General features: G+C 37.5%; 1 protein-coding gene across 1 annotated transcript in view; it reads right to left on the bottom strand.

Annotated features, from left to right (window-relative positions):
- Positions 1-4,478: 4,478 nt before the first annotated feature.
- LOC109429069 (GTP-binding protein Rhes-like) overlaps positions 4,479-12,322 on the bottom strand; it is a 93,664-nt gene continuing 85,820 nt past the window's right edge. Inside the window, exon 3 of the mRNA XM_029870686.2 lies at positions 4,479-9,243. Within this exon, the coding sequence (XP_029726546.1) occupies positions 8,914-9,243 (330 nt within the window). The 3' untranslated portion in view covers positions 4,479-8,913. The remainder of the gene's footprint in view (positions 9,244-12,322) is intronic.

Genomic DNA, 12,322 nt, shown 5'->3' with positions numbered 1-12,322 from the left:
AATTCATAACAACAGAATCACATAGCCTAATTTTATATCATAATGTGTTATTAATAACTTATCAAAGTATTACTTTTTAATAACATGTTTTGTTGGGCAATCTTATTTTGTTATGATCATGTTGTTAAGAATCATCCATTAAATAACATTCGATAATATACTTTGTTGTAGAACAACTTTTGTTATTATTCTACTATTGAAAATGTACAAATATGAGATGAACTATAACACAACAATAACAAGTTTTCAAATTCATTGCAAGATTCAAAACATGATATTAAATTGGTCTTCCAGGAACATTTTTTTGTTATGATTTTTGTTATTTTGCCGCTTATGACAGACAAGTTTAGAACATAATTAGATATGTTGATAACATAAAATTTACTGATTCCATTATACAGTTATTATGCCAAAATAACATATTTTATTACGCTTTTGATATTTTCTTCTGCTCAGGAGGCCTTATTTGACCCTGTGTACTTCCCAAGTAACAATTTCATTGCTAATTGGTTTTGTTTGATTTTCATTAGGATTTTATTACAGCAATAATTAAAACTCGCAGTTTTATGACTGCTTTTATGAAAACCATTGATAAAATGTTTTATAGCATACTTGAAGATATCCATAAAGACAGATTTTAAGAGTAAACAAAACTTTCCGATTTGTAAACCTTCTGGCAATCGTTATTACCACAATAAAACTGTTGAAACTCTCAACAGATATCGATCCGTTCGATTAGTAACGACATCTGTTGGTGGAAAAGCAGAACTACGACATTTCTAGGTTTATTGCGGTCATCGTAAAAGTAAACTTGCTTTCGTTTTATTTTCGCTGATTATGGTTGTCGCCATATTGAAGAATTAGCTAACGTGAATGCAAAATAGTTAATTTTGCTCAAATTAGCAATGAATTGATAGTTTGCCACCATTTCCATTACATGCTCACATAAATAAACTCTCTCTGCTGAGTTTTCTTGTGATTCGAGATAGTTTTACTAAATAAACAAATTGACTCATTTCATTCCAAGATTCACTATTTTTGAAGCGCATTAATTTTATGATTCTGCAACCCCAATATTCACGGTAAAATTGAATGCGCATAAGCCAACCAACACAATAACAACTAAAATATTACTTTGAAATGACCGCTTCTACTTACGAATGATGTATCGTCCTGAACTTTGCGTGCCATCGAAGAAGCTTCTCTGCATCTTGAGCTGTCATAGTTTTTGTTGAAAAAAAAAAAACAACAACAATCGAGAATGGGAAATTTCTCTACTAGGTTTTAAAACGGTTTTATTGCTACTCTTAATGCGGTTTGCAAAACCTCTCCGAGAGTGGTCCACTTAGCCGGAAGATGCTCTTAAAGAGACTATTAAGAGGTTTTGATGTATAAATCAGTTTTATTGCAAGTTGGTCATGAAGATCTCTTATAGAGCCGAACAAAACTTAAAATGTTACTTGGGTTCAGCCTTAATACTGTCGTTTTATGTTGTAGCTTTAATGTACTCTGACTTCAGTTTGGCATATGAAAACATGACAATGCATGAGACCTTATCGTTACTGATGTAATACGATTTACATATTTAAAAGCATCAAGATACATCCGAAAACGTAAAGTTCTAATGTTACATCAAATGGAAACGTCATGCTGATGTATAATGATGCAAGCATAAGCATCAAGAAACATTCGAATCTACCCCATTATCTCGAATGCCACTACCCCGAAAGCCATTACATACCCCGAAACATAGAGATATTTGGCCAAAGCATCACTAAGCCAAATGATCATTAGGCTAGATCAAAATAAGACCGATCGTACAATAGGCCTTGAAACAGCTTATTGCTAGAAAAAGGGAAAATCTCTTAAGGTGGAGAAGACAGTTTGATAATTAAACAACTCTGTAACAGTGTAACATAGACAAACAACACACTCTTAAAAATAGGAATAATGTAGATAATTCTTTGGCTGCCAATAAGGTCTGCAAGGATATAACTAGAAAGAACAGCCTATAAATAAAAGAAGGGCAAATCTCCTATGGGATGATTCATAAACCACGTGGACCAAATTTTGGTCACCTCAAACCTCTCCCTCTCCCCCTCGTAGACTTTTGTCCATACAGCAGTGAAAATTTGTATGGAACGTTTACTTTGGATAGACCCCTAATTCACCTAAAATTCTACGTAGTTTATGAATGGTCCTTATACAAGAATCTGAAAGTTCCAATATGCCTCATGGCTACTAAACAACTATGTAACAATATATAAGTCGAAAGAACAGCCTATTTTTCTAAGAAGTCGGTGAGTAGTAGTGGTGTGCAAATCGGTTTCATTTCTGATACCCACATACCCACCCGTTTTCGCGCCGTGCGTTCACAACATCGCTGGTAAAATACCACCTCATCTCCCCACCAGTGGTTTGTAGTAGTGCTTCATATCGTTAACAAAATACAGAGACGCAGGGCATTTTTCTGCTCATATTATCGTATTCGATTGTACGAAAGTTCTAGAATGTTGAAAATTAATTCCTCAAGTGTTTCGCCCACATTTTGAAATCCCTGAGGACATTTCTTGAGGAATCTCTGATGGAATTCCTGGAGGGATCCCTGAACCCAAGTAACATTTTAAGTTTTGTTCGGCTCTACAAGAGATCTTCATGACCAATTTTATAAAACTTGCAATAAAACTGATTTATACATCAAAACCTCTTGATAACCTCTTTAAGAGCTTCTTCCGGCTAAGTGGACCACTCTCGGAGAGGTTTTGCAAACCGCATTAGGAGTAGCAATAAAACCGTTTTAAAACTTAGTAGAAAAATTTCCCATTCTCGATTGTTGTTGTTTTTTTTCAACAAAAACTATGACAGCTCAAGATGCAGAGAAGCCTCTTCGATGGCACGCAAAGTTCAGGACGATACATCATTCGTAAGTAGAAGCGGTCATTTCAAAGTAATATTTTAGTTGTTATTGTGTTGATAGGCTTATGCGCATTCAATTTTACCGTGAATATTAGGGTTGCAGAATCATAAAATTAATGCGCTTCAAAAATAGTGAATACAGTAAGGACCCGATTTTGTCAGCCCCATTTCGCGACAAACATTTTGCTCTCATTACCTTACAGTCAAATTTTAATTAATTTATTATTGTTTATCATCAACCTACAACTGAGATGCAGAACATACAGGGATAAAAAGTTTGAAAAATTGTTTAAGTTTTTGCAGAGAGCAAAAGATGTGTTCCGAAAAGGGGCTGACAAAATCGGGTCACTTATGTATTATCATCTTGGAATGAAATGAATCAATTTGTTTATTTAGTAAAACTATCTCGAATCACAAGAAAACTCAGCAGAGAGGGTTTATTTATGTGAGCATGTTATGGAAATGGTGGCAAACTATCAATTCATTGCTAATTTGAGCAAAATTAAGTATTTTCCATTCACGTTAGCGAATTCTTCAATAAGGCGACAACCATAATCAGCGAAAATAAAACGAAAGCAAGTTTACTTTTATGATGACCGCAATAAACCTAGAAATGTCGTAGTTCTGCTTTTCCACCAACAGATGTCGTTACTAATCGAACGGATCGCCATCTGTTGAGAGTTTTAACAGTTTTATTGTGGTAATAATGATTGCCAGAAGGTTTACAAATCCGAAAGTTTTGTTTCCTCTTAAAATCTGTCTTTATGGATATCTTCAAGTATACTATAAAACATTTTATCAATGGTTTTTGATAAAAGCAGTCATAAAACTGCGGGTTTTAATTATTGCTGCAATAAAACCCTAATAAAAATCAAACAAAACCAATCAGCAATGAAATTGTTACTTGGGAAGAAACGCTTCGATGATTGAACTCCTCGAAGGAACTCCTATAGAACTCCATGAATAAACTCATTGATGAATCCCTGAAAGAACTTCTGGAGAAATTCCTAAAGGCATTTCTGAAGATATCTCCGAAGGAACTGCCAGGGAAATCCCAGAAGGAGTTCCCAGGGCAATTCCGGAAGAAATTGCCAGGAAAATCCCGGAAGGAATCGCCGGGGGAATCCCGGAAGGAATTCCCGGGGCAATCCCGCGAGGAACTTGCAGTTGGATTCCGGAAGGGATTGCCGCGGCAATCCGGGAAGCAATTCACGGGGCAATCCCGGAAGGAATTCCCGGGGGAATCTCGGAAGGAATTCCCGGGGGAATCTCGGAGGGAATTCCCGGGGAAATCTCGGAAGGAATTCCCGGGGGAATCTCGGAAGGAATTCCCGGGGGAATCTCGGAAGGAATTCCCGGGGGAATCTCGGAAGGATTTCCCGGAGGAATCTCGGAAGGAATTCCCGGGGGAATCTCGGAAGGAATTCCCTTGGGGAATCTCGGAAGGAATTCCCTTGGGGAATCTCGGAAGGAATTCCCTTGGGGAATCTCGGAAGGAATTCCCTTGGGGAATCTCGGAAGGAATTCCCTTGGGGAATCTCGGAAGGAATTCCCTTGGGGAATCTCGGAAGGAATTCCCGGGGGAATCTCGGAAGGAATTCCCGGGGGAATCTCGGAAGGAATTCCCGGGGGAATCTCGGGAGGAATTCCCGGGGGAATCTCGGAAGGAATTCCCGGGGGAATCTCGGAAGGAATTCCCGGGCGAATCTCGGAAGGAATTCCCGGGGGAAACTCGGAAGGAATTCCCGGGGGAATCTCGGGAGGAAATCCCGGGGGAATCTCGGAAGGAAATCCCGGGGGAATCTCGGAAGGAATTCCCGGGGGAAACTTGGAAGTAATTCCCGGGGGAATCTCGGAAGGAATTCCCGGGGGAATCTCGGAAGGAAATCCCGGGGGAATCTCGGTTGGGTATGGTTGCCAAATGTATTAACCTACTGTTCACTAGGCAACCTAGGCAGGTAGGTTGTCATGTTCAAACCGATTTGGCAACGATTGGTGGGGTTCGTGCGTTATGAAGGAGGTTGCCAATTTGGCTTTACTCACGCATTGGTGGGCATCGTCTAATAGATTGGTCGCCAATCAACTCGGTAACGATGTAATTAGAAAGAACAACCTATAAATTGAAGAAGGGCAAATAAAGTAAGCCGTTCAACTGCCAGTGAACTATATTAGTGCACCTAGGCCATCGTTTCCCAACCTTGGCACTCGCGACCCCCCGTAGAACAGTCGATGCGCGCCTGCAAGCAATTGAGGGGTCGCGAAACGAACGTTAGGATACTATGACCTCGACGAACAGCCTTTGACGAAAATAAAAGCTACAGTTTAGTCGCCAGTAAATAAACGTCCATTTGGTCCAACGATGCTGGCTCTACTTTGCTAAGTGAACAGAACTGAAAATCTGAATTCCAGTCCATTTATAAGTACTGCAATCTTGAACAAAAAATGAATTTGAAAACAAATTTAGGGCTTGACGTTAAGGGAACTGATCAACAACTGATAAAATTAATCAAAATAATAAACAAAATATCTGATCATGTTTAAATATACTAAAATGAATATCTTCTGAGTTATCTTTGAAATAGATTTCCAGGAAATGGGACATTCCGATAAATGGTTCTCTGGAAAATATTAGAGAACCAATTCTTTATAGTAGGGCCACAGTCAATGCATACTGATAGACTCAATCAAGATGATCAGTTTATATGTTAACTGGATCACTGCAGTCCAGCATAGCCACGAACATTAAACTGAATGGTTACACAAGTTTACCAAATAAAACGAAAGTCGTGAACTTCTGTCAACGACCAAAATTTTTGAAGTACAATTTAGTGCTGATTTCGAAGCCGACCTTCAAAAAATTTTAAGTAGAACAGTTTTTGAGTTTTAGCTCAATGTCGAGTTTTGCAACTTTTCAAAATATGTAATTTACTTAAATTCAAATATATTGCGTTTTGTTCAACTAATTTTAAATCTTTTTCCATGAATTAAAAGCTGGATACAATACCATTCGATCATCTGAATACAGGTTTTGCGTCAGATTGATGAAAATTCAAGATATTGACGAGTTTTAGGGGCGATCTTCTTAAATTTTAGCAAAATTCCCAAAAATTTTTGAAGAAATGTATTTTTTTCAATAAGAAAAAAACAACTTAAAAATTCTTTCTCGACGTTTATTTGACATATAGGCGAGTTGCAGTAAAAAATTCAGCTCAATCGGAGCATTGATTACGGAGAATGAGATGTTTGAAGTGAGCGACTTTGCTTAAAAATAGAACAAAAATCGATTTCAAATCATCAACCTTGTATGGAAAGTCGAAAAAATTTCCGCTCTACAGTAATTTTTTTCTCTCGCGTTTTCAAACTCAGGGCATGATTCTACACCAAAAATGATCATCAGCTTACCGAGTTCAAAAATGCTGTAAACTAGTGTTATTAGGCCAAATAAATGAAAGTGATTGCCCCGAGTAACATTTTAAGTTTTGTTCGGTTCTATAAGAGATCTTCATGACCAATTTTATAAAACTTGCAATAAAACTGATTCATACATCAAAACCTCTTGCTAACCTCTTTAAGAGTATCATCCGGCTAAGTGGATCACTCTCGGAGAGGTTTTTCAAACCGTATTAGGAGTAGCAATAAAACTGTTTTAAAACCTGGTTGAAAAATTTTCCATGCTCGAAAAGAGGTTATGATGATTGTTGTTGTTGTTTTTTTTTTTGAACAAAAACTATGACAGCTCAAGATGCAGAGAAGCTTCTTCGATGGCACGTAAAGTTCAGGAGGATACATCATTCGTAAGTAGAAAGCGATCATTTCAAAGTAATGTTTTAGTAGTTATTGTGTTGGTAGGCTTATGCGCATTCAATTAATGCGCTTAGAAATTGGTGAATATTATCATCTTGGAATGAAATAAATCAATTTGTTAATTTAGTAAAACTATCTCGAATCACAAGAAAACTCAGCTGAGAGAGTTTATTAATGTGAGCATGTTATGGAAATGGTGACAAACTATCAATTCGTTGCTTATTTGAGCAAAATTAACTATTTTTCATTCACGTCAGCTATTTCTTCAATATGGCGACGACCATAATTAGCGAAAATAAAACGAAAGCAAGTTTAAGATGACCACAATAAACAAAGTGTCGTAGTTTCTGCTTTTCCACCAACAGATGCCGTTACTAATCGAACGGATCGCCATCTGTTGAGAGTTTGAACAGTTTTATTGTGGTAATAATGAATGCCAGAAGGTTTACATATCGGAGAGCTTTGTTTACTCTTAAAATCTGGCTTTTTGGATATCTTCAAGTATACTACAAAACATTTTATCAATGGTTTTCATAAAAGTAGTCATAAAACTGTGAGTTTTACTTATTGCTCTAATAAAACCCTAACAAAAATGAAAGAAACCAATCAGCAATGGAATTGTTACTTGGGAATACTCGCTTATTTTTCGATCATGACGGAGCGTGACATGGTTGTAAACAATGCAATTACTACACTCAGCCCAATAAACCTAAGATTATCATAAGGTCTCACATATGAAATGGCCTTTAAACTATTCATTACGATTAGAATAAATTTAATAGGATCGCTTTGTGATGCAGAATCGACTCGCAGCTTGGCTTTTATACACATTCAGCAACACGATATTCTCAAGCGTCGATAGCCCTGTGGGTTGGGCACGAGCTCAGTGATCTCGACGTTCATGGATCGATTCCAGTGTGCATCATTTTACGATTTTTATGCTCTTTTCATAAGTTTATCTTATGTAATTAGGTAATAACAATCGTCATCGATTATCATAAGGTACAGATTGGACTCGATTATCCAGAGTCGAGTTTTGATACCTCTCAAACATATATCTGGAGATCGGAGTGCTCTATAAAGCTGAAGTTCTGACATTTTGTTAAACCAACTTTGATTAGTAATCAGTCAAAATTTCTTCTTACGGCATTCCGTTTGCGAGGTATTATTTTGAGAAACGCCAGAACCTGACCCCGGATAATCGAGTCCGACCTGTATTCTTATGGCATCCATGTTTTAAAGTTATGGCTAAATTTCATATTTTCATGAATTTCGGTAGTTTACTTCGCTGAGTGAAGCACATTGATGGGTTTTGTTATTGTTTGAATTCTTTAAATCATGTATATATGTCCATCACTCCATTTATTAATTACAATGACTAGCCTGAATTGCTAGAGCCAATTGGAAATTATAATTTCAAAATAATATGGAAGTTTCCGTCATGACGCTTGATCATTACAAAATGACATGATGAAGCTTGCGAATGCTCGTTTTATCCTGTGACGATGAAAGAGCCAACTTGTTCACCGTCATAGGAAGGTCACGACCAATAGAAGCGCCCAGGGTAGATCTTTTTTCATTTTATTTCTTTATGTAGGGTATTTCGACAGTTTTGCTATGTTCGTGATGTGGGGTGTTTGTCCGCCAAATATCATGAGTCATGGCCGCATATTAAAGCTTGGTGGGGATAGTTTTGAAGCCATTTTTTAGTTCAATAGGTTTTAGAAAACATCCCATGATGAAGTTAACAAATCTGCCGAAAATAGCATAAGGACCCCTATTTAATATTGAGCCTCTTGATGAATTTTTCAACTTTATCTTCTTTAGAAATTCTGTGACACAACTTCAAACTGACAAATTTCAGCTCACAATGTTAAAAACAACATTTGTTTAGTGATTTTTGTATAACCAATATTTAAAAATAATCAATATTTTTAATTTGCCGTTTTTAGATTTGGAAAGCATGTAGGACACAACTAAAAACATTTTTCCGATAAATTTCAAAGCTAAATCCGATCCATTCTTTGCGGGCGCATTTTACCCCTCCCGCCCCTTAATGTTAAGAATCGCCCTCCTACGCAATTCACTTCAGAGAAAAAAATGTAACAATCAAAACAATTTTCCAGGAAAACTGTCATCAATCGTCCGTTGTCGTTATCGTCGTCACCGTTCCCGCCCTTACTCAGTCACAGTTCACTGAATGGCACACGAGTGTCGCTTAAGGTAGTACCGGGCCGACAGGGAGCGGTTCTGATTCTGGTTGGTGTAGCTCGGTAGCGATTTCCTCCTTCGACGCACCGCCGGACTCAGGTTGTACTCGATGTTGGCCTGGCGGAGCAGCTGCTTAAAAACCGTCAGGATGCCTTCGTTGTTCTTGGCCGAGCACTCGGCATAGCCGCAGCCCCACTCGAGGGTCGCTTTGGCTTGAGCGATTTTCAGCGGCACCTGGCGGACTTCTTCCGGGACGTCGGCTTTGTTGCCGACGATCACAATGGGAACGTGCAGCCCACGTGCTTCCACAATCTGGTGGGGGGGGGGGGAAATTTGGAAATGATGGAGCGTGAATTAGATATTGTACCTATGTACGGAAAGGACGGAAAGGGAGATGGCTTTCTCAGTCTTCGAATTAAGAACGATGTTTATCTACATTCCCGACGTTTCGGCCTGGGGATTATGCCTTTTCCAAGGGTCATAGTAACTACCGTTTATCGTTTCTGGGATATTTGCCTTCTGAGTGGCTTCTCATGTAAACGTGTTGTTGTTTTAGATTTTTGCCTTTCTCGTACACTAAGTGTACTGGAAAGGCTATATGTTCACTCCCAAAATGACTTTTTGATAGAAGGCCCGGAGGGTTGAGTCACATATACCAATCAACTCAGCTCGATGAATTGAGGTGATGTCTGTGTGTGTATGTGTGTGTGTATGTGTGTGTGTATGTGTGTGTGTATGTATGTGTGTATGTGTGTATGTGTACAAAAAACTCACATCACTTTTTGGCAGTAAACCTCAACCGATTTTAATGACCGACGGTTCATTCGACGCGTAATCTGGCCCCATTGTTTCCTATTGAAAATGGTTCGGATCGGTTCAGCCGTTCCGGAGTTATGGCCATTTAGGTGTTCCGGACCAGTACCCTTGAAAGGGGCCATACATAAAAATGGATCATACACATACATGCGACACATCAAACTGTGGCATTTTGGTTAACCTGATGAACAGTTAGCAAGAAAACAGTCTCAGACCATATCTGAACCGGTAGTGTTCCGGAACCGGTTCCGGGTGTCCCGCCGGAAGTGTCCAAAAATAAAAGTGAACCAAATCCATGCATGCGACATATCAAAGCTCGGCTTTTTGATAATGAAAGGTTGGCATAAAAAAGACTCAGACCATATCTAAACCAGTAGTGTTACGGTACCGGTTGCGGGAGTTCCGTCGGAAGTGGCCGTATATAAATTTTGACAAAACTTTTGCATGCGGCACATCAAATCACGGCTTTTCCGACACCTTGATGACCAGTTATCAAGGAAGAATGCTACGACCACATTATGGACTGTCAGTAGTTACGAAACTAGTTCCGGGGTTCCCTCCGAAAGCGGCTAAATATAAAATTGTACCAAATCCATGCATGCGACACAGCGAAGCGCGGCTTTTTTGATAACCTAATAAACGTTTGCAAGCAAATAGGCTCAGACTGTTTCAAGCCTAACTTTACCAAAAACCGTATCTATCAAAATTCACGAACGGAGAAAATTGAAGGGGAACCCGGATAAAAAATACCATTCATTACATGGTAAATATTATTAACATATGACTGGTTTTATTGTTCACAATAAAACACATAGTAGATATATTGTTACTTTTTACAATAGAAATCAAGCCCATATAGTTCGTACAATAAGTGAACATTAGCTTTATTAGTGACTAATTGATTCGATTGTTTTTCAATAGTTCTATAATAATTTAAAGTTACTATCAGTAAAAATTAATTTAAGTTGTTTTTATATAGTTGCAAAAGTGCCTGCAAAGTTCTCATGGACTTTTTATTAAAAAAGAGTTTATTTCTCAATTACACTTAAAAACAATTCGTAACAAATAAATAACAATAAATATTATTGTTGCTTGGATCATGTTTGTACAATCAAACACAAAATCACTTGACATGTTTTTTCATTGTTTTCGTTTTAAATTTGAGTACAGTAGATGTTTCGGTTATCGAATGTTATTCGCTAAAACTTCAACGACTGACAGACGTCAAGCCGTGTTGGCAGAGGAAGCTCTCAATGAATAACTGAGGAAGTACTTATAGAAAACTAGCTGAAAAGCAGGTTTTGGCCAAGTGAGGACGTTACGACAAGAAAAAGATGAACAATGATTTTCCTAATGTTTTCCAATAAATTAAAGGAATCTAGTAAATAGTAAACTACCATTGAAAACAATACAAATACAATTTGTTTAATGGGGTCAATTGAACCGATGTTAAAATAAACATGCAATAATATTTGTTGTTATGTAAACAGATTTCGCCTTTGAAAAACCAAAGAATTCATATTTCTCGGTAACATTTTTCTTCAGCATTTACAGATACTAATGGCCACATGAATTGTGAACGATTTATGGTATGGATCATACGACCTGAGGTCTGACTTGTGATATTTGGCAGTTATTTGAAAAGATTGATGATAGATCTTATCTTGGATCTTATCAACAGCTGCCAAGCAACACATACCAGACAGACATCAGAGTGTTTGAATCTTATCATAAAATGTGCATATCATTCTGGCGGCCGTTAGTGCTCGTAAATGCTGGATATAAATGTTTGCGGGAAATATAAATTCTATGGATTTTCAAAAGCGAAAACTGCTTACAAATAACAACAAATATTATTGTATTTTTATTGTAACAACGATTCATTTGACGCCATTCAATCAATTGTATTTGTATTGTAAGAAAAATGAAAATTATTAAGATATATTGTTTTCTTTTGAAAATTGCCCTAAAAATGTCTCATAAAAACACAATACTTTCTATTGTTTTTCACGAAAAAGTGTATGAAAATTTTCTTAAAATTTTATGGTTAAGATACATAACGACCACCAATTTTTATTGTAAAAGTGCCATTTACCATTCGCCGAATGGTATAGAACAATAGGGGTGATGGTGAGTGTGCCGTGTTAATTACAATACGTTTAATGGTGAATATTTTTCGAAAAAATGGTGTTGTAACAATACAATTTATCGTATTTTTATGATATTTTTTATCAGGGAAGTTCGCTTTTCCCATAGCAACTCATACATTGAACATTCCAGAAACGTGAAAAATCCAAGTATTTTTTCACAAAACACCCCTAAAGGTGAGTGATACAAGTAGTCCTTAACGAAACTCAGCGCCTCATGTGAAAATCTCTATTTTGTTTACCTTTGTTACATACGGTGTTTGGTAAAATTAGGCTTGATTTAAGAGACTATCGGTAGTGTTCCGCAACCGGTTTCGGGCCGGAAGTGAAACCAAACCCATGCTGCGATACCTTGAATCACGGCTTTTTAGGTAACAAGATGAATAGTTGCATGGAAATAGACGCAAGCCATATCAGTGTGTTACGGA

Source organism: Aedes albopictus, chromosome 2, assembly GCF_035046485.1.
Source record: "Aedes albopictus strain Foshan chromosome 2, AalbF5, whole genome shotgun sequence".
NCBI classification, from domain to species: domain Eukaryota; kingdom Metazoa; phylum Arthropoda; class Insecta; order Diptera; family Culicidae; genus Aedes; species Aedes albopictus.
The sequence above is the reverse complement of the archived record's forward strand: the minus strand, read 5'-3'. Positions and strand labels throughout refer to the sequence as shown.